Genomic DNA, 22,861 nt, shown 5'->3' with positions numbered 1-22,861 from the left:
GTTCGTGCCCCGGTCCGGGAGGATCCCACATGCCGCGGAGCATCTGGGCCCGTGAGCCATGGCCGCTGAGCCTGCGCATCCAGAGCCTGTGCTCCGCAACGGGGGAGGCCAAAGCAGTGAGAGGCCCGCGTACCACCACCAAAAAAAAAAAAGAAAATTTAGAAAATAAAAATACTTCAAAACTTTTCTTGGTATGATTATTCATGTTAGTAAATGCAAAAGTTAGAACTGTTTCAGTATAATTTATCTTAACTGCAGCTATATAATCTTTTCTAAGCCTTTCCTTAGTACTTTGGTGCTGTGTGTCACTAATTACTATTTCATACTTCACATGCTTTTATTATTTTTCTCTATTACATACAAGTTGATTTTCACTTACTTATAGTTTTTAGACTTTTAAGTTTATATCAGTTGCCACTAAGTTTAGAAATGTAAAATAAATTTTTGTACTCTGGAAATCCTAGACCCTAAAGATCAATTAAAAACATGCATCTTTAAGGTCTAGGATTTCCAAGGAAATATTTATCCATTCACAGCTTTGTCTTTGTGCCACATTAATTAGTATCAAGACCCTCAAGCAATACATCATTCTATTTGGTATAGTTGCTCTTTCACAATATGTTTTATGGAGGTCTCTCAAGCAACTTAAATACTTTTTAAAACTTGCTTACAAAAATAGAGACATGTAGAGACTATGTATTTTTATCCTATAATCATCTTTCTTGAATAGACTTCATAGTAGCCGTAACTTACTTCACAATACCCCATTGTACAGACCTTCCTGATTAAAATGCTTTGTATTATGTTGCCTGTATTTTACCTTATAGATATTGGCTACATTGGCTACATGTTTGAATGAACATATCTTCCATTTATATCTGTTTCATTGCCATGTACTATAAATATGCCTCAAGCATGTTTTATTTTTCCCGTTTTCTGTTTTTGTATGTAACAGGTTTGTTTCTATGTTTTTACATGTTTGAATATTTATTTCCTGTTCTAAGTAGTTCTGAATAGTTCAAGACCCTTTTTTTCTGTTTCCTTTTTTTTTTTTTTCTAATGCTACGTTTATAACTATCCATAATTCTGGCCCATGATCAGTGTATTCTTTCTAAAGGGGAGATACTAGTATGTGCTTCATTAGTGGCAAGTTTCCTCTCCTCTTTTTGTTAAGAATTAATGTCATGATATTATAAATCAACTATATTTCAATAGAAATATTTAAAAAAATAATTATCAAACTAAAAATAAATAAATAAAATCACCTAAAAATTAATGTCATATTATGAGAGTCAATGTGTATCTTAAATTTCTGTCATTTGACTTAGTTTTGTGATCCTCAAACCTCTCATTATTTTTATTTTATTGTTATTATGAACTATTGTTGAATCTTGTGATTATTACTTCATGTTGTTCCTCCTCTGGGAACCTCATTAAATTTCATCTCTGCAGTCAATATATTAAATTTTATAAGCTCGAAACACAAGTTCTGAAACCTAATTACAGTTGACCCTTGATCAACATAGGTTTGAACCTCCTGGGTCCACTTACATAAGCAGAATTTTTTCAATGGTAAATACTACAGCACTACACAATCCACAGTTGGTTGGTTGAATCTAAGGATGTGGAACTGTGGATTCAGAGGAACCTTGGATATAACGGAGGGCCAGCTATAAATTGTATGTGGAGTTTTAGCTGTGCAGAGGGTCGGCACTCCAATCCCTGCATTGTTCAAGGGTCAACTGTACTAGAAACCTAATAAACAGTCATGAGCTAACATCAGGTATTATTTAGTAAGGCAGAAAGCCCCAAACCATTTATTTTCATACAAGACTAAGGCTAGAATCATTGCATACAAGGGTGTATTAACTGAAGTCGGTAGTAGTTCCTTTATGCCTTTGTCCAGAGAAGCTTAGTTCTATGATTCTAGCATGTTCCCGGCAACTGATTTTTTCCCTCAGACTTATCAGTTAAGAGGGTGACCACCTTATATGAACTCTAGTAATTTTTTTTAATTTCATAAGTAAATGTAGTCAAGAGATATTTTTATTATTTCATGTCATTAATGTTTAGTCTCAAACTTTTATCTTTTTAGAGCTATCGAAAGTTTACATTATTAAAATCATGTATCATTTATTGTTGTTTATTGTTTCTTTCTCCAGGTCTAAAATCCAAAAGCATTAATGATCTGGTGAAAGATATAGTAAGAGAACAATTTAAAATTTTTCAAAATGACATGCAGGAGACCATAGCGCAGCTCTTCAAGACTGTATCAACTCTCTCAGAGGACCTTGAAAACACCAGACAGATAATTCGACAAGTTAATGAAACCGTGGTTTCAGTAGCAGTCCAGCAAAAGTCTGTTTTAATGCAAGAAAATAGGCCCACTTCGACTGATATACTGGATCTAAAAAATCGCATTGTGAATGTAAGACAAGAAATGACTTTTACATGTGAGAAGCCTATTAAAGAACTAGAAGCAAAGCAGACTCATTTAGAAGGTGCTCTAGAACAGGAGCGCTCAAGGAGCATTCTGTATCATGAATCCCTCAACAAGACCCTTTCTAAAATGAAGGACGTGCAGGAGCATCTTTTATCAACTGAACAAGTATCAAATCAGAAGAGTGCTCCAGCCGCTGGATCAGTTAGCAATAACGTCACTGAATACATGTCTACTCTACATGAGACTATAAAGAAGCAGGGTTTGATGCTGCTGCATATGTTCGATGATTTGCACACCCAAGACAGCAAGATTAACAATCTCACCCTTGCTTTGGAGATGGAGAAAGAATCTGTCAGGGAGGAATGTGAAGACATGTTATCCAAATGCAGAGATGATTTTAAATTTCAAATTAAGGACACAGAAGAGAATTTACAAGTTTTAAACCAAACATTGGTTGAGGTTCTCTTTCCAATGGACAATAAGATGGATAAAATGAATGAGCAACTAAATGATTTGACTTATGATATGGAGATTCTTCAACCCTTGCTCGAGCAGGGAGCATCCTTTAGAGAGACAGTGACATATGAGCAACCAAAAGAAGTAGTAGCTACAAAGAAAAAAGTGGAAAAGTTGATTACTGCTGTTAGCAGTCTAAATTTGCTTATCAAAGAACTTACAAAAAGATACAACTTACTTAGAAACGAAGTACAGAGTCGTGGGGATTCCTTAGACAGACGTATCAATGAACATGCTTTAGAAATGGAAGATGGTCTAAATAAGACAATAACTATTATAAATAATGCTATTGACTTCATTCAAGATAACTACGTGCTAAAAGAGACTTTAAATACAACAAAGTATAATCCTGAGGTCCATCACAAATGTACCCAAAATATGGAAACTATTTTGACATTTATTTCTCAATTCCAACGTTTGAATGATTCTATTGAGATTTTGGTCAATGACAATCAGAGATATAACTTTGTTCTGCAAGTTGCCAAGGCCCTTTCATATATTCCTAAAGATGAAAAACTAAGTCTGTCCAACTTTCAAAAGATTTCTCAAATGATCAATGAAACCAGTTCCCAAGTGATAAAATACCAGCAAAATATGAGTCATTTGGAGGAAGAAATACTCTCAGCCACAAAAATTTCCAAAAATTTTGAAACTCGGTTGCAAGGCATTGAGTCTAAAGTGACCAAGACTCTCATACCTTATTATGTTTCACTAAAAAAAGGCTTTGTAGCTACAAATGAGAGAGACCAGGCTCTACAGCTACAGGTACTAAATTCCAGATTTAAAGCACTGGAAGCAAAATCCATTCATCTTTCCATTAATTTATCTTTACTTAACAAGACTCTCTATGAAGCTTTAACAATATGTCATGATGCTTCTACAAGTATATCAGAACTGAATGCTACCATACCCAAGAGGATAAAAGGTTCCCTACCAGATATTCAGCTTCTTCAGAAAGGTCTGACAGAATCTGTGGAATCAGTGATTGAAATAAAAACTCAAATTGCCCTATCTAATTTAACTCGGTATATAAATCAATCATTGTCTGGTAGTCTTGCAAATATTGTCAAGTCACAGAAGCAAATAAAACCATTGCTGAAGAAACCCAATACACTTAAGAAACCAACAGTGAATCTGACCCCTGTCCTGATGGGCCGGACCCAAAGAAACACAGACAACATTCTACTTCCTGGTAAGCTATTGTTAAAAAAGAACTTTTAATCTCTTTTCCTATTTAAGTGGTATTTAGTAGGTCTGTATGGTTTAGCAAGACCATAAGAAATAAAGAGCACTTACTTAAGCTTGAGTAAATAGTTAAGAAATGCAAAGATCCCTGATATATTATTTGAATCTGATTTTATCCTATATAAAGCAGGCATCAATACAAAACAACTGTTTATAGTATAAATATTTTTCTCCATATTTCTTAACTTTTTTTCTGACAAGACCCCTATAAAACAATCAAGTTTGCCTTTGTAGAACATTTTTCTTTACATGTGTAATTAAAGGAAGCTATTAGACAATGAGCTCCCTGATGAGTAAGACCAGATTGTATCCTATTCATTTTGGTGTTACCTGGCAAAGTGTCAGTATGCAACAGGAACTCAGTGAATATCTGTTGAATGACTGGCTGAGTGAAGGTACAGTGAGCAGGTATTCAGTTTGGGCAGATCATAGAAGGCCTTGAATGACAAGCTAAGTATCTTTGTCCCTTTGGGCTGCTTTAACAAAATGCCACAGACTGGGTAGCTTAGAAACAACAGAAATTTATTTCTCGACGTTTTAGAGACTGGAAAGTCCAAAATCAGGGCACCAACATAGTCACATTCTGGTGAGGGCCCTCCTCCTGGTTCACTTGGCTCCAGTAATTGCATGCTGTGTCCTCACATGGCAGAAGGGGTGAGGGAGCTCTGGGGGGTCTCTTTTATAAGAACACTAATCCCATTCATGAGGGCTCCATCCTTATCTCCTAAACGCCTCCAAAGGCCCCACCTCCTAATATCAGCAACTCTGGAAGTTACGATATCGACATATAAATTTTGGGGAGATACATTCAAGGCATGCAGACATGATTTTGTAAAGAGTGGTCTTTGAAAATTTCAAGCAGAGCACTGGGTATGGTGAGAACTGTGTCTCAGAAGCATGAAGCTAGCAGTAGTGTGTAGCATGACTACAAAGAAGAAATCAGAGATACCAGTTAGGACATGACTGGCAAGATCAGTGAGAGCCAGATCTTAGGAAGAGGTAGTTGAATCAGAGGAGATGGGTATGAATAGTGTCATGAAAATAATATCAACAGAAACAGAAAGATTGTGGGAAAATTAATGGTCTAAGGAACAACAAATCATGATTCTGGTCCTAGTTATTTCCATATGTTTCTGTGTAGCCTTGAGTAATTCCCCTCTCTGGGTCTCGGCTTCTTCCTTTTATGAGATGGGATTGCAGTAGGTATTTTTCTGAGCTCATTAGTAGAAATATGTTGCAGACTGGATTGCTGTAAAAAAAAAACATGAGCTTTTCACAGCCTGAATACACAACACCTGGGGAGGGGAGAGATCTAGAATATTCTGCAGTTTTGCATTTGGGAAATGAGAGGGTAGAAGTACCACTGACAGATGTTGTAAACACCAGAGAAGCATACATTTGGGAAGAAAGAGGAATTTAGTGTAGTGCATATAAACTACTTAATAGTCTCTCTGTATGTAAGAAGTGTTTTATTAAGATGTCTGGCATATGAGTAATATTAAATAATCTTTCCATAATGAAAAGAATAGCTACGGACTCTTATTAAAAGAAATGACAGTGAACCTCTCATATGAGTCTGCTGTTAAAATATACACTCATTTGGATGAATTTTGAATTTTATTGCTTTTTCATTACAAAAGGGTAATCATTATCCTAGCTTAATATGACCCTTCATGTTTAATCTCTGAATGTTTAGATAATATGAAAAATCACAGAATAATCCAAAGTTGAGGTGTCTCTTGACTATTTAAACTATTGTATTTATTTATGACTCCTTCCAAATTAATCTGACCCAGGTGGACTAATCTTACCATGTGGGACCACAGAACAAATTATTTAGGCTTACATGTTTCCAAGAGAAAAGTAGTATTTCAGTACAAGATGTTCTTACAATAATCATTTTAGGAAAAATATTGAGTTCTTTCCCCATACTACTTTAATCCTTGGTCCTCCTGTGGACACTGCAAATGAGTTTCAGTTAAACTCTACAGGATGTGTGATCATACACCAGGCAAACTGGGTCATTTTTTATTCCTTAAACCAAAAAATACCCGTATCTATACAGTAAGTATAAATTTAAATAGCTTCAAAATTAATTGAGTTAAGAGACTCAATAGAACACAAGAACTAATAAACTTTTAGAGTATAAAGAATGCATGTTAGGAGCTTATAAAAATTGCATTGAGATATTTATATCAAGTTGACTCAATATTGGGCTTAATGGGCTAATAATTAACTTAGTACTGATTCTCTTTTTTTTAATGATGCCTTGATAAATTGTTTCTTGTTCCTTTGTTTACTCTAAGTAGAATGTTTATAGGCCTCAAGTTAATAATTAATTAAAAGTTCTTTATTTTATCTTTGTAAAGATAACCCATAATGATGTCAGGGCAATAAAGGTATATTGGCCTAATTTCATATGTGGGGCAGATATTCACTGTACACAGCAACAAAAATGTGTGAGGCCCTTTCAAGTGGATGCGTAGATATGCGTGCTCATTAAGCCGGCTCTGCTTCTATGGGTCATAAAACTGATGGTATTCATTGAACAGCTGAGCAGGTAACGTCTATGCAAGATAATGAAACCAGTGGACTCAGGCTACATTCTCCTCTAAGAATAAACCAATTGCAAAATAAACTACTTCCTTTGATACCAACTGTGAGACACACTGACACACTAGTTAAAATTCGGCTGTGTTTCCTTTGACCTTTGCTACGATACTGTAAATACTGTCTAGCCACATTACTCCCCTACCTAACACCAGAAGGTAATTTATCACGATTTTACAAATCTCACAATAATATTATTCAGATTATAGCCACTATCATTTGCAGAATAAATGTAGTCTGTAGAAAGAAAAACCACAGAAACATAGTTTTAAAATTTAATCTTTTTTTTTCCTTTTTTTAAATTGAAGTATAGTCAATTTATAATATAGTGTTAGTTTCAGGTGTACAGCAGAGTGATTCAGTTCTACAGTTATACATATATGTTCTTTTTTAGATTCTTTTCCCTTATAGGTTATTACAAAATGTTGAGTAGAGTTCCCTGTGCTACACAGTAGGTCCTTGTTGTTTGTCCGTTTTATATAGAGTGGTGTGTATATGTTAATCCCAACCTCCTCATTTATCCCTCCTCCCTCCCCTTTCCCCTTTGGTAACCATAAGTTGTTTCCTATGTCTGTGAGTCTCTTTCTGTTTAATCTTAATTTTAATAACTGATAACCTCCTTTGAAGCCTAATAATAGTAATACTATAATGACGTAATAGTGGATACCATTTATTAACACTTACTACATCCCAGGCACAGTACAAATTTTACTACATATGTTCTTTCATTTAATATCTATGAGGTAGCTATCATTATTCTTATTTTGAAGGTGAGTAAACTAACCCTCAGAGAGATGAACTAAGGTATCCTGCCTAAGGTCATGCAACTAGTAAGTGATGGAGCCTGACTCCTGGTCTGTTGGACTCAGGGCTCCGCTCAACTACTGTACTGAAGTAGATTGTGAAGTCTATTCACCTGCCTTTCTCTTCCTTCTGCTTGTGTTTTGTTTGTTTGTTTGTTTGTTTGTTTTTGCGGTACAAGGGCCTCTCACTGTTGTGGCCTCTCCCGTTGCGGAGCACAGGCTCCGGATGCGCAGGCTCAGCGGCCATGGCTCACGGGCCCAGCCGCTCTGCGGCATGTGGGATCTTCCCAGACCGGGGCACGAACCTGTGTCCCCTGCATCGGCAGGTGGATTCTCAACCACTGCGCCACCAGGGAAGCCCCTCTGCTTGTGTTTGACGAATCCTATCTATCTCAGAGTCTGGCCATATCTGAATATTCCGTATGGCCAGAGTTGATATTCCCAGGGAGTTTGCTTTCTTGAAGATCCAAATATTACCACTTGTTTCTGCATTGACCAGAAGGAAGTAAAAGGGCTACTTTTCAGTTTAGCTTTTCTGTGTTCATGGCCAGTGGGCAGTTGTCATTGAAAGTTGGCATCAGTTGTTCACCATATCTTCTTTGAGCTGATGCAGTAGGAGGTAACATTCAGAGTTCTCTTCCATATCACTTTCTTCGGAGCCATTCCCACATTCAGTTATGCTAATTATGATTCCTCTCAGGCCAATTCTGATAAACTGTTCTGGTTGAATCCCTAAATATTTGATTTGTTTCTAAACAATAGTCCAGTAGACACCAAGAGGATTTTATTTCCTCTTTGAAGATTTGTTTGTGGAGCAATTGGCAGATTTGTCCCTGCAGAGCGGGTTTGGCTGCTTGCCTTGCAAGAGGAGCTGAATCCTGAATTGAATTGTTGTAACAATGTCAGCAGCGTGGCTGAGGATGCGCCTTCTGCTCGTGAGACCACTGACTTTTTATTTTAACCGTTCCTCCAGTATTTACCAAGTATATTTAACTCTCTTTAATAAACCTCTTTTATTCACCACTGTCACTTTAACTACTCTTCTTAAGACTACATTCTGTAACAGATTTGGCAGTATACCAAATACAACTTTTTAAATTATCATTTCTGTGAATATGAGCAATTTAAAAGAAAAAATAAGAACCTAGTGAATATTTTACATCACTTTAAAACCATTTCTAAATTTTGTGACACAGCATAGAGGCAGTTGTGATGACTAAGAAGCACTGGACTTGGAATCAGGGAAACAAAGTTTAAGTCCTGCCTAGCAATGTGTTTATTTGTAAAAGTCATTTATTTTCCTAAAACTTACTTTCCTCATTTATAAAATTAGAATAACATATCTACCTTACAAAGTTTGAGAATCAAAGAAATCAACTTTCATACAGTGTATTATTGAGGTAGTTATGACTATATGATACAATTTTCTCAGCTATATTCAATGTTTATATATTATTTTCTCTAAAATTTTCACTTAATATTTGATATGTAATTATTTCCATGTAGCAACATAATTTAAATGCTCATGGTATTCCATTGTTCCATCTTTAATTTAGGTCACTGTGTTTTAAACTCAGCATATGTTGATAAATGAGCTTATGCTTACCACATAATAAATCAAAAAGAACAGGATTAAAAATATAAAGGCTTAAATGTATAAAAATGCATGGGTACTGACAAGCACTAAAAAAATCCACGAAAGTTTTAATAAGTTTTTCCCAAGGTATTTCAGGTCTTTATATGCTTTTCCATATCATAAAAAATAAAGGTTCTCACATATACCTCAGGATAAGTTGACTTCTATACAAAATATTGAAGATAAGCTAATTAAATTTTGAAGGATAGCTACTTGAATTGAGTTTACGATGTGTTTTGTAAGGTATCCAAAATGACACACAAGCTTGCTATGCTAGAAGCATTCATGGGACTCAGCATTTAGTTATACACACAGCTAAGGATTATTATAGTGAAATAATAGATGATAGGATCAGCAAAGGGAAAGACCCAGGCGGAGTCTGGAGAAATCCATGCATAGGCTTTCTTATGCTCTCTCCCTCCCATGAGGGGGTGTACTTCTATGTGTTCTGTTTTCCAGTCACCAAAAAATGCAGTCACATGTGTGCAATTTTTCTGCCCAGAGAAGACCACCAGATATTAAGCTCTCAAGGGTTTTACTGGAGCTCACACTGCTATAACAATGTACCATAGATAAGGTGGCTTATATTCAAGAGAAGTTCACTTCTCACAGTTTTGAGATCAGGCCGGCATGGTCAGGTTCTGATGAGAGCCCTCTTCTGGATTGCAGACTGTCAACTTCTTGTTTTATTCTCACATGGCAGAAAGGGAAGGAGTGAGAGAGTTCTCTGGGGTTCCTTTTAAAAGGGCACTAATCCTATTCATGAAGGCGCCACCCTAAATACCTAAATGACCTAAATACCTCCCACAGGCCCCACCTCCTAGTACCATCACCTGGGGAGTTAGGAATTCCACCTATGAGTTTGTGGGGGACACAAACATTCACTCCATAATAGGGCTGGTTACATAGGCACCCTCTGTTGAGCACATACCAAAACTCCATACTCTAAAAGCAAAGTAGATGTTCAGCATAAACCATATAGCTTGTCCGAAGAGTCAGGGCACTGCAAAAGACACTTTTTAAATAGTTGGAGAATAGAGACAAGCCAAGTTCCCAGGCATAGATCAAGGGAAAATCCTTGCAAGTCAGCCTTTCTAAAGGCAGCAGTCTCAGGCCTGTTATATTGACCCTTTTCTGCTCATGATATTAAAGATATTCTTTGTGTCAGAGTTGGTTAGCAAACCTGTCTTCTGCGGACAGCCTCTCCAGTTTGTGTCAATAAAACATATCAGTATTGAAAAGAATATTAAATGAACTAGTTTTTGTTCATTGTTCCCTGGGAGAAGAAAAGACTCCCCTCATTTTCCAGAGGATGCCCCTTTGTATGGAAGGATGACAGTTGAAGAGAGGATGCTGACAAAATTGACAATTCTTTCCTGCTTCATGTCTTGCAATAAAGTGACCATGGTACCTAAGGTGAACAGTCAGAAACTCATGCACTTGACACTCACATCTGAACCAAAATTTATGACACATGGTCTGACAATAAAAAGGAAATGGGACAGGATACCAGGTTCCATTTACATAGTCACTGCATATGCTGGGATTCATTTTCTAACAAGAATCACAGGAGCTATTTCTCAACAATAGACTGTTTCTTTGACACCAAAGATTTGACACCAAATTTGATTATTAACTGGTCTGTAATTAAATACACTGAATAGATGTCTTTCCACCAGTCCCTGACAAGACTATAAGTTCAAAATTGCACATGGTAGTATTATTTTGTGCTGTATTGATTATCAAACATGAAAAAGAATGTGCTGGGATTATTAAATCACAGATTGTGACCATGTGGCACAGCAGTCTGAGTGGACATGATACTCGCATCTTGCCAAAAAATTGCAGCATAAAAATATAGCTCTGCCGTATATTAACTGTGTATGAAATTTGAAAAACATACCATAAAAGTTGTAATTGCCAGTTTTACTATACACAGCCTCAAAGTGGATCTGAATGAAAATAATAAGTATTTTATTATAAATTTAATTTGAATTATTCAAAGCTGTTTATTTTGAATATCATTGTTTTAGGGGAAAATATCACATGGCACTTTGTTGATACTATGGATTAATGAAAACTCAAGTCTCTTCACCTCTCGAACAAATTACCAGAAAAATTATTACACAGTGTTTGGACAGCTAAAGAAATCAGTGAAAGAAAGTTATTGTGTGTCACTGTGCCAGAGTCATATAGGAATTAAAATACACATCTAAATTTTACAAAAAAGGAAATCAATTTTTATAGTTAATCAACAGTCTTTTAAGAACTCTTTTCAAGGCTTTATAATCCTCAGAAAGCGTTAAATTTAAAATTTTTCATGGATATTTAGATTCGAGAGGCATCAGCACAAATATTGTGCCAATAAAATCAGGTATTGTTATAGATGCTTTGGATACATCATAACATTTTTAAAAATTTCTATCTTCTTGGAGTTTACACTCTAGCAAGGATAGAGGAAAAATATAAGTAAAAATGTAAATTACATACTATGTTAAAAGGCGATAAATATTATGAATAAAAGAAAAAGCAGAGAAAGGTAGAGAAGCAGAGTTTTGTGGGATGTGCTGAGTGTGTTGGGAGCCAAGTGCAGTATTATTAAATAAGATGGTGGGATAGGCTTCAACTGTGGGAAAAATAGTGAATTCTGCAGGCAACTGGGGATATAATGGAAATTTTGTTATTTTGTTGTAACAAAAGTTGACAGTGGAAGACGTACCTATAGAGTAATGTGATATTTGGTTGTTATGTTTTGTGTTTTAAAATTTTTTCCATATGATTTTGAACACTATGTTGTTATAAAGCTGTTTTGAATGTGAAAGAAAAGAAACATGCTACAGCATATACTAAGCACTAAATGAATGTTATAGGAGTTCATTATCATAAGAGTTTCGTGTCTTATTGAGAACTGGATGTTTGGGCAAATCTCATGGAAGAGGTAGCTTTGGGCTGAGCATTTATTCAATCAACCGCTTACACACTGTGTTGAGTATAATATGTTTAAATTCATCCTGTTGGTAACAATTAAACATTTTTGAGCAGGAGTATGACATCATCTTGTATGTACATTATTAAGATTTATTTTGAGTTCTTCCACAGATCAGTTAGAAAATTATTACAGCAGCCCTGGCTTGAATAGATTAAGACTTCAAACAGTAATAGAGAAAGGAACAAAATGGAAACTAGGAATGTTAGTTAAAAGTGAATATATATTTAATAGAAAACAGCTAATTGAAAATACAAACTCTTTGAATAAAGAATAACACCAAAGTTTAAATAAAGCATCAGTGATGGGAAGTTGGTCATTCCATTAATGGAAATAGGAAGGTTAAGGAGGAAGTACAGTTTTACACAGAAAGATGTTTATTCTGTGATACATGAGTTTAAAGATCTCTTATCCCTGTGGAAATGTCCAGAAGTCATTTACAAATGTAGGCCTGGAACCAAAAGAGGGTTGGTAGATAAAAAGTAGAAATTATTGCACAGAGGTGATATTTGAGGGCAAAGAAGTGAATTAGGTAGCTAGAGAAAAAGAAGAGTACTGAAGACAGAAACATGGAGATTTCCTTTATTTGAAGAGAGCACGGGGGTTGGGGAAGGAGTAATCAGAACCATCAGAACAAGGAAAGGGCGTGATTCTCTGAACTCAAAGTCTTTAAGAAAAAGAAAAAGACAAAAAGACATAGTGATGTAGGAGACCTGTGCAAACAAAATAATAGAAGTAAAAATATTGGGGAGAAGTTTGTTTTTTTATGGTATAATTTACATAGAGTTCAATTCACTGTTTTTGATGTGCAGTCTATGAATTCTGACAGATGTGTAGTCATGCAATCACCACAATGAAGATGAACAGTTCCATCACCCCCCAAAATTCTCTTATGTAACTTTGTAGTCAAACCCTACCTCCACTCCCAGCCACTGGCAACCAGTGATCTGTTTTCTTCCCTTACCCTTTTATCTTTTCCAGAGTATCTTTTTCTTTTTTCAGAGTATCTTTTAAATTAAATCATACACTGTGTGTAAGCTTTTGAGTCTGGCTTCTTTCACTTAGTATAATATGTTTGAGATCCATCCATGTTGTTGCATGTATTCCTCTTCATTACCAAGTAGTAGTCCATTTTGTATGGCTGTACTACAGTTTGTTTACCCTTTTAGTAGTTGAAGGATATGTTGGCTGTTTTCAGTTTGAGGTGATTCTGAATAAAGCTGCTATAAACATTCACATAAAGGTTTTTGTGTACACATATGTTTTTATTTTTCTTCAGTTAATATGTACCAGTAGCATAACTTGGTTGTAAGATAAGTACAGTCTTAACTTTATAAGGACAGGCTAATCACTTGCTATTTCCATGAGTAATGTATGAGAATTCTAATTACTCCACAACCTTGTCATCACTTGGCACTGTCAATTTTGTTTATTTTACCATTTTAATAAGTGTATTACTGTATCTAATTGTGATTTTATTTTGCATTTTCCTAATGACTATCATTGTTGAGCATATTTCAATATATTTGCCATTTTTAATACTTCTTTTGATTGAAGATTATGAGAAAAAGGCAAAACAGATGATAATATCAAATAAAAAACATTATATTTTCTGGGGCATGGCTTAAGGTAATGAAAATAGTTTAATGACAAGGGTTATAGTAAATCATCTGGGCCAGGGCTACTTCATTTGGTAAAGATTGCTGATATGATTAAATGAGCTTTAAATTATATTTGAGAGGTTGAGAAAAAAGATCCCAGAAACAATATCAAGAACAACAGATGCGATTTAAAAAGAAGAACAAAAATTAAAACTGACAATTGAAGGAAAAGTAGTAAAGATGGTTGGAAACAATATTGCCATCTGTCTATACACCAATGAACAGAATATGAGTGATTAGAGCAATGAATTTGAAAATTTAATATAAACAACTGTTCACATTTCTAGAAGTTGTTGAAAGGGACATATGAAGTATTTTTAGAGCAATGGAAGGATAAGTATTATTTGATAGGTATAATTTTGATAAATGATGCAACAGAATAGCATTGAAAATTAATGTATCCATTGGTATGAGGGTGAAAACATGTTAGAGAGCATTGGCATCAGGATGAAAGATAAAGAAAAGTTCTAATGTTGTGTGGATACAGTATCTAGAGCAGATACTGGTGGATTTGTATAATGTTTTCCTCTGTGTATGACAAAACTCACCCAGAGGCAGTGATAGGTCTCCTCGCTAACCTGTTGCAAACTCCATTCTGCCCTAAGCAGGAATCAGAGTTATCTGCCCTCTACAACGTTACTGTTTTTTTTTTTTTTTTTTTTTTTTGCGGTACACAGGCCTCTCATTGTTGTGGCCTCTCCCACTGCGGAGCACAGGCTCCGGACGTGCAGGCTCAGCGGCCATGGCTCACAGGCCCAGCCGCTCCGCGGCATGTGGGATCTTCCCAGACCGGGGCACGAGCCCATGTCCCCTGCATTGGCAGGCGGACTCTCAACCACTGCGCCACCAGGGAAGCCCAACGTTACTGTTTAAATGAAGAAATAAAAAAATAAAATACTGATGCTAAAATAGAACTAAGCTTTACAAATTTAAAAATAATTTAAATAAGAAAAGTAAAACATTACGTTATGTAAAACGTATTATATATGACATGTTAGGGGTACTATAAATAAAAATAGAAGACATCAATATAAAGTGCTCTTTCATTTTATTCATCAAATACCTATTGAATAAGTGCTGAATGAGCGCCAAGAAAGGTTGAGTGGACAGAGTGGTAAATTCAACGCAATCCCTCTTCTCACGGAGTTCAGACATTAAGCAAGTAATTAAAATAAAGAATGGTAAATATTGGCAAAGACAGTGCTTTGAAAATGTAAGGAGCTCTTCAATCAGTTCAAATTTTACATGAATATTTATGAAATATGGAAGTAGGATTAATAGAAAAGTGTAACTTGAGCACATATTAGGGCACAGAAAGCAAAGACCAGAACAAATTGAAACTTATGAAACATTCTAAGACAGTGGTAAAAGAATTTTAGTCATATTCAGAGCAGGGAAATGAATATTAAAAGATTAGTTATGCTCTTTGCACAAGATAGTAGAATGTTGAGTTGGCATAACTTAACTAATTGTACGATCTCCAACAAAGAAAATAAATGGACTGGAAGGAGTTTAAGAGGTTATGGAAGCCCAAGGTAGAAGTTGTGGAAAGTTTGCTTGAAATAATTCTACGTCTCTAGAAAAACATGCCAGTGACATCATAGCATCAAACTCTACATGATGTTTGAGAAACTGTGATGAAGGGATAAGAGTATTAGATTAAGGATGAGGTCATCTACTCCATCTTCCATTGATTTGTTTATTCATTTTTAAAAAGACAACTTAGCACTTCTATATGTCAGGCACTGTGCTAGTCAATAATGACACAAAGTTTAAGAAATGGAGGACCTGAGCCCTCACCTCACAAAAGCCCACACTCATTGGAAGTAAGGACAAGTGAGCAATTACAGTAGGGTATGATAAATTCAACAGAACTTCAGAGCATCAGACAACAAATAAGAGAATGCATACAATTAATTCTATAAAAAGGGATGAGGAAAGATGTCAAAAAGAAAATGATGTATTGGAGTCTGATTTTTGCTGTTAATTCAAGAAGAAATTGCCTATTGAGCACAAATATGTACAGGAACTTATTATAAAGTATCTAACCATTTTTAAAGTATTTTAGTAATAAAGTAAAAAAATATGAGTCAGATGATATACAAAAGTAGATTTGTAGCTGGTTGTCTAATGAAATACAAATAGTTTCAACTGACAAATCAGTGCCAACCAATCTTTGGTTGTATGTTATAAGGCTCTGTACTTGACACTGATCCATTAAATATTTTTCTCAAAATGGGAATATAGTCAATATTTTATCATAACTTTAAATGGAGTATAGTTTGTTAAAATATTGCATCATTATATTGTACACCTGAAACTAATAACATAACACTGTAAATCAACTACACTTCAAAAAAATTTTTTTAATTCTAATTATACAGGCATGCAGTTTGGTCACATTTTATATGAATTAGAATTGTTAAATATGAGGTAGAATTATTTAAAATATTTCTAGGTCTCACTCTTGAGACAAATGTTAAAATAACCCTAAATTTAAAAATCATCAGTGACCATGACTTGAAATGAGTGAATTGTAAACTGTTTACACTATTTCCACAAGGTGGAGCCATAGTGGAAACTGTGGCTAGTAATGTATTCTTCCAACCTTTTCTCTCCACATAATTATGAATTATGTTTATAACCATATTCACAATTTGAGGCTTCCTAAATAACTGAAATTATTCTATATCTAATGAGTGAACTGAAACTTGCCGTCTTCAGCAAATCAGACATATTGGGGATTTACCCCACTCTTTTACTGCTGTCTAATATTCCTTGATGAAAAGATACTATAATTCATTTAATAAGTCCCTCATCAGTGGTCATGTAGGTGTCCTACAATTTTTCACTAGTGCAAGTAATATCATAAAGAACTTTCTTGAATAATTATCTTTGTATACATATGCAAGGGTATCTGGAATATATATTCTGGCCAGGAGAAATTTCTGGCTCCAAAGCACATGAATCTTTTTAATTCTGTCAAATATGGTCAAATTGTCCTATTCGAAGGTTCCAACAATATAAGCTCTAACCAACATTGTATGAGAATGCCCATTTTCCTTCATATTGCATGATTATTTTGTTTTTAAATGTTGCCACCTGATAAAATGTTGTTGGTGGTAATTTGTTATTCCTTAATTAGTAGTGAGGTTGAACAAGTTCTGAAAATTTTAATGAGCCTTTGTAGTTTTTGTTCAATGATTTGCCAGTTCATATTATTTGCCCACTTTTCACTATTTTTACAGGGTTACATACTTTTTCTTTTGGATTAGTCACAACTTTTCATTTGCTATAATTAGTCATTAGATTGTTGTAGCTGTTAAAAAAATAGTTTCTCTTAATCTGGCACTTTGAAACTCAATAATGGGTGGTTTTCATTGCAAATGAGTTTTAATTCTTAGGTGGTCAAATGTCAGGATTTTTCTTTTATGGCCTCTGGGTTTTGTTTATTTTGTTTGTGTTGAAAGAGCTTTCCAAAATTTTAAAGCTCAACAAAGATATTCCTTTTATTTGATTGTAATGCAATCATATATGTTTTTTTCACATTTAGTATTTTTGCACACATGGAATTTATATTTTTATGGATATCCAATTAGCTTAGCACCATTTATTGAATAGACTTTTTTTTTCCTCCAATGATTTGAAATATTACTTTTGTCATGTACTGGTTCCAAATATACATGATTGTGTGTCCAGATAGTCTATCTGTTCTACAGTTGACCAAAATCTTAATATTTATCACACATAAATGCAGTGAATCACAGAATTAGTCCCACTTCCAAAAAGCAGGAAAGGGCTTCAGAGGAAGCAGCTCAGGTAGTTCAGAAATTTGCATGAAGTCCCATGATTACATTGGTGGGTGTCCTGGGCCTGGGAATGCATTTTCCTTATTTCTAATTCTGCTGCAAACTATGATTTGAGATCAACAGGAAAATAGGTCACTTTTACCCTCTTTTCTCTTGATTCTTTTTCAGTAACAGAGGAGTATTCAGACTGTAGTAGATCCCCATGCCAGAATGGGGGCACATGTATAAATGGAAGAACTAGCTTTATCTGTGCTTGCCGACATCCTTTTACTGGTGACAACTGTACTGTCAAGGTGGTGGAAGAAAATGCTTTAGCTCCAGGTAAGAAAGTACACGCGTCCTTGGATTTGCTCAATGTCATAAAAACATTTTCTGAACTGTTTATGAATGTTTAGACCTGCTTAATCTGGACTCACTTGAGGATTAATTCCTTTTACTTCTCAAATTAATTGAATAACATACATGATTTTGTCAGGTAAACTCATTGACATACACTAGTTGAAATTTTCAATATTGGTATAATAGAGGCAGTTTATTGAAAATTCCCCCCCCCCACTTATTTTTTTCCTAGTGCATCTTAAAAGAAAACACACATATATATGTGTATGTATATATATATATATATATATATATATATATATGTCGAACTAGTATAAACTTTTTCTCCTCAAACAAGTTGTTAAAGAATACATCTTTGATTCATATCAGATCTGATCCTTTAAATGAAGCCATAATAAGTGAATAGCAGTATGTCTTCTATGAAGGTCAAGTTCATAGTGTCATTTTGACTGGCTAAGGGCTGTTAGAACATGCTCAGATGTATTGAATAGAACAAGATGCCTTTTTGCCCATTTACTTTCGTAAGTATTGGTTGCTATAGATTTACTTCCAGAGTGTACCATTTCTGATTTTTATACAAGAAAATGTGTGCAGGGCTTAAGATATATTCTCTTTAAAATGACAGCAAAAAATATGTTGCAGATCAGGCTTTTCTTAATAGTGTGCTGCATAATAAAGAGTAAATTTTTTAGTCTGTTTTTAAATCTCAGCCTTTGTAAGTACATTTGGCATTAATTACATAGAAGATTGCTTTTGTCTACTTCTCGACAGTGCATACAATTTCATTGGGTTTCTGTTTTAGCCTCTAGAAACTGTTTGACAAGGTGCTGGAAAAATTGTTTCTGCATCATGTCAGCTTTAATTCCTGCAAGAGGCTTTAAAACATTCTGACATACCATAATAATCATAGAGTGCTTTGAATTCCTTCATCTCTGGAGAGATCAAAGCAACATGCAAATTAATCTCTGAGGCATTTCTATGAGGAAGGTATTGAGTGTTACTATCATTCTATCCTGATCTAAATGGAGAAACAGTCTGAGAGAGGCTAAGCAATTTTAGGTAGTTCAGGCAAGAAAAGGGGGAAACACCCAGACACATATGCCCTTGTTAAGTCTGATGAATGACTGTTTTTCTTCTACTAACGCTTTTTGTAACCGAGATAAAATGATAAAGATATAAACAGAACAAGATCAAAACATGAAAATTAACTCTTTCCATTTTTTTCCGCTAACAGATTTTTCAAAAGGATCTTACAGATATGCACCGATGGTGGCATTTTTTGCATCTCATACATATGGAATGACTACACCTGGTCCTATCTTATTTAATAACTTGGATGTCAACTATGGAGCCTCATATACTCCAAGAACTGGAAAATTCAGAATCCCCTATCTTGGGGTGTATGTTTTTAAGTATACCATTGAGTCATTTAGTGCTCATATATCTGGATTTTTAGTGGTTGATGGAGTAGACAAGCTTGCATTTGAGTCTGAAAGTATTAACAGTGAGATATGCTGTGATAGGGTTTTGACTGGGGATGCCTTATTAGAATTAAATTATGGGCAGGAAGTGTGGTTGCGCCTTGTAAAAGGAACAATTCCAGCCAAATTTCCCCCTGCTACTACATTTAGTGGTTACTTATTATACCGTACATAAATTAGTGTGAAAGACAGACTGTCACCTTTTCTGAGATGTAGCCAGTGTTCTTATTTATCTTTGCATGCACATTTGCTCTGTTTTTGGTTTTTCCACATGAAGGAAAACCAACTTCTTTTTAAAATCTGAGTAAGGCTGCAAGTTCGTTTATTTCATAAAATTATTTGAATATCTTTTGGACAAACTGTATATGGAGTTCTTGCTCCTAAGGAGATTTAGCGGCATGGAAAACAACGTGCATTTGTTAGCATAACCATTCCTATTTTTGTCTTTTCATGTTAAGGCTTTCAGTGTAAAAGGAATATTATAAAATGACAATCACTCAATATTGCCAGTCACAGTAGTCTTTCCAATAGAACATTTAACTTTTGTTATTCCCTGTGTACACAAATATATAACATGTTTCTTAAATTCACAAATTCAAATAAAGTACTCAAAGACCAAGAAGTTTCTTTTAACTTTGATTTTTATTCTTTACTGTTGAGTTGATTAATTTTACATATTAAAATTTTCATTTGTAATGAGAATTTTTAAAGCTGAATTAGAAACTTAAAATATGCTTAACTATTGTTCCCTTCCCAAACTATATTCAATATCCTGTGATCAACCATAATGAAAAATTTGAAAAAAGAATATACATATGTATTACTAAATCACTTTGTTGTACTCCAGAAGCTAACACAACATTGTAAGTCAACTATACTTCAATAAAATTTTTAAAAAACTATTGTTCCCTTCCTATAATTAGAGAATAAAGTAGTACTTGACACATTTGAACACTTACACCCAAGTCTAAAAATATAGAAGTGGATATTTTACCTGCCTCCATCATACAATATCTACAGGGGAAAAAAATAACACTTTTCTCTAATGAGTATCCTGTGGTAACACATGCAGACCTGCCTTATTCTTATAACAGGTGCATATATGCCATGGTGATACTACAATTTATGGATTTATGGGATGCTCCCTCTGCCTTGGTTTTCTTCTAAGCAACTTACACTGATTCCTTACAAAAGCTTTTATAAGGTGGGTATTATTATCATCATTTTTATGGTTGAACAGCGATTGACTAAGGAATGGACCAAGCTTCACAAGTAGGAAGGACTGAGGCAGTATTTAGAATGAGCCATTCTTCTCCAGCACCCACATCCATCCTTTCTGTATGTTACCTCCTAAGATGTACCATAATTGATTTAATAATCCCTTATGAAGGCCATTTGGATTATCTCCAATGTTTCATTATAACAATGTTATTGTAGTGAACACCCTTAAACATATATTCCCTATATATTTAACAAGATAGTTTTGAAGAAGGAATTCCTATAAGTTATCCTAAAAATAATAAGTGAGAAGTTTTTGGTATGGCAAATATTTTTCATGAATTAATTACTTTAATGCTTACTATAATCCTATGACTAACATACTAACCGTATGAGATATATATCATGTATTATTCTCCTTACACTTATGAGGAACAGAGGCAGGAAGAAGGTAATTTTCCCAATAGTTCAGCAAATTGTGAGAATTTCAGGAACAAAGGATAAGCATATATTTTTATTTTCTAACGTACTATCAAGGTGCCCTTGAAAAGATTTGTACCACTCCATAGGCCCAGTTTGCTCATGTTTAAAGAGTCCTCATTACCCCCAATGCATACTCATCAAAACTCACAATTTTTAAAAATATTGCCAATCTCAAAAGTGAAAATATTATCTCCTCATGGCAGAAACTTAAAAATTTTTCAAATTTGCTGAAACTTGAAAGCATATGTTCGAACAAAGAGTTGTACACAAATGTTCAGTGTAACTTTATTAATAATAGCCAAAAACTAGGTTCCACCCACACGTCCAGCAATAGATGAATAGTTAAGCAAGCTCTGGCATACCCATACAGCAGAAGACTGCCAATCAATAAAAAGGAATGAATACACTACAACACATATCACAGATAATCTGTAGAAGATTTCAAACTGCAGCCTAATGAACCTTGAACAACCCTGCAGGTAAGTGTGAAGTGACTATTGCCCATCAGAATGTCTCATGTTGAGCCAAAATAGCTGTGCCTTCATAGCTGAGCCTCACTCAGTACACTGGGGAAGAGTGTGAGCCAGATGCTGACAAGCAAAGGCTGAATGATTGACAATTTCTATTCTGTGTAAATGTGTCATTTTCAAAAATATTGGGAAAGTTTTGATAATTTCTTTAGTCCCTGCCTGAAATTACATCACAATCTACAAGACAGGCAGGTGGGAGGGGCCCTCCAGGACCTGAGTAGTGGGAGAGGAGCGGAGGACGTCTGCCCCACCCACTCGAGCCCAGGAAACCTGCTGAGCACCCAGGCTGGTCCCCCACCCTCTGAGACCAGAGGGAGGAGACCCATCTGGGCCCCTTCTGTCTGTTGAGCCTAAGCTCCACACCCCACACCCCCCAGGGCCTTTTCCAGCCCTGTGGGTGCTAAGTATAGGCCCCACCCACCACCCAAACCCCACCCCTGCTTAGGCCCCACCCTCCACAGCAAGGCCTTCCCCCCATTTTTTTTCTTCTCCTCTCTTTTACTATTGTGGTTTTGTTTCACCTTCCAGTTGTTGTTTCATCTATATTTTTAGCCGCTTCTAAGTTGCTGTGACCTTGTCTCGGTATCTTTTAAAAAGCCACCCAATAGGGCTTCCCTGGTGGTGCAGTGGTTGAGAGTCCACCTGCCGATGCAGGGGACACGGGTTCGTGCCCCAGTCTGGGAAGATCCCACATGCCGCAGAGCGGCTGGGCCCGTGAGCCATGGCCGCTGAGCCTGCGCTCCGCAATGGGAGAGGCCACAACAGTGAGAGGCCTGCGTACCGCAAAAAAAAAAAAAAAAAAAAAAAAAAGACACCCAATAAAATGTAGGACAGCTGTGTAATATATTTCTAATCATCATGATCAAACTTTTCATGTATAAAAAATATAACACTGGGATTTTCTTGATTTTTCCTATGGAGACAGCAGACTTTAATGGATATTATTTTCTAGATTGAATTCCAGAGCTCTTCTCTCTCACCAGACCTTCTTGCCCAGCAAACTCCCAAAGTATACTAAGACTCTAATTACTGATGACAATTTCATACCCATTCATTCATCAATTATTTAATAAACACCTACTTTGTGACAGGCAGGATAAA

The 22,861-nt window shown here is 35.4% G+C and overlaps 1 protein-coding gene across 1 annotated transcript in view; it reads left to right on the top strand.

Annotated features, from left to right (window-relative positions):
* The window catches only part of MMRN1 (multimerin 1), a gene marked incomplete at both ends in the record, with an annotated part of 63,984 nt that extends 44,280 nt beyond the window's left edge, over nt 1–19,704 (top strand). The window contains 3 exons of the mRNA XM_079704757.1: nt 2,163–4,151; nt 17,884–18,030; nt 19,283–19,704. Coding sequence (XP_079560883.1) covers nt 2,163–4,151; nt 17,884–18,030; nt 19,283–19,704 — 2,558 coding nt within the window. The remainder of the gene's footprint in view (nt 1–2,162; nt 4,152–17,883; nt 18,031–19,282) is intronic.
* Between the last annotated feature and the right edge of the window lie 3,157 nt (nt 19,705–22,861).

Source organism: Hyperoodon ampullatus (genome assembly GCF_949752795.1).
Source record: "Hyperoodon ampullatus genome assembly, chromosome: 1".
Lineage (NCBI taxonomy): Eukaryota > Metazoa > Chordata > Mammalia > Artiodactyla > Ziphiidae > Hyperoodon > Hyperoodon ampullatus.
Note: the sequence above shows the minus strand (reverse complement) of the source record. Positions and strands in the feature narration are given on the sequence as shown.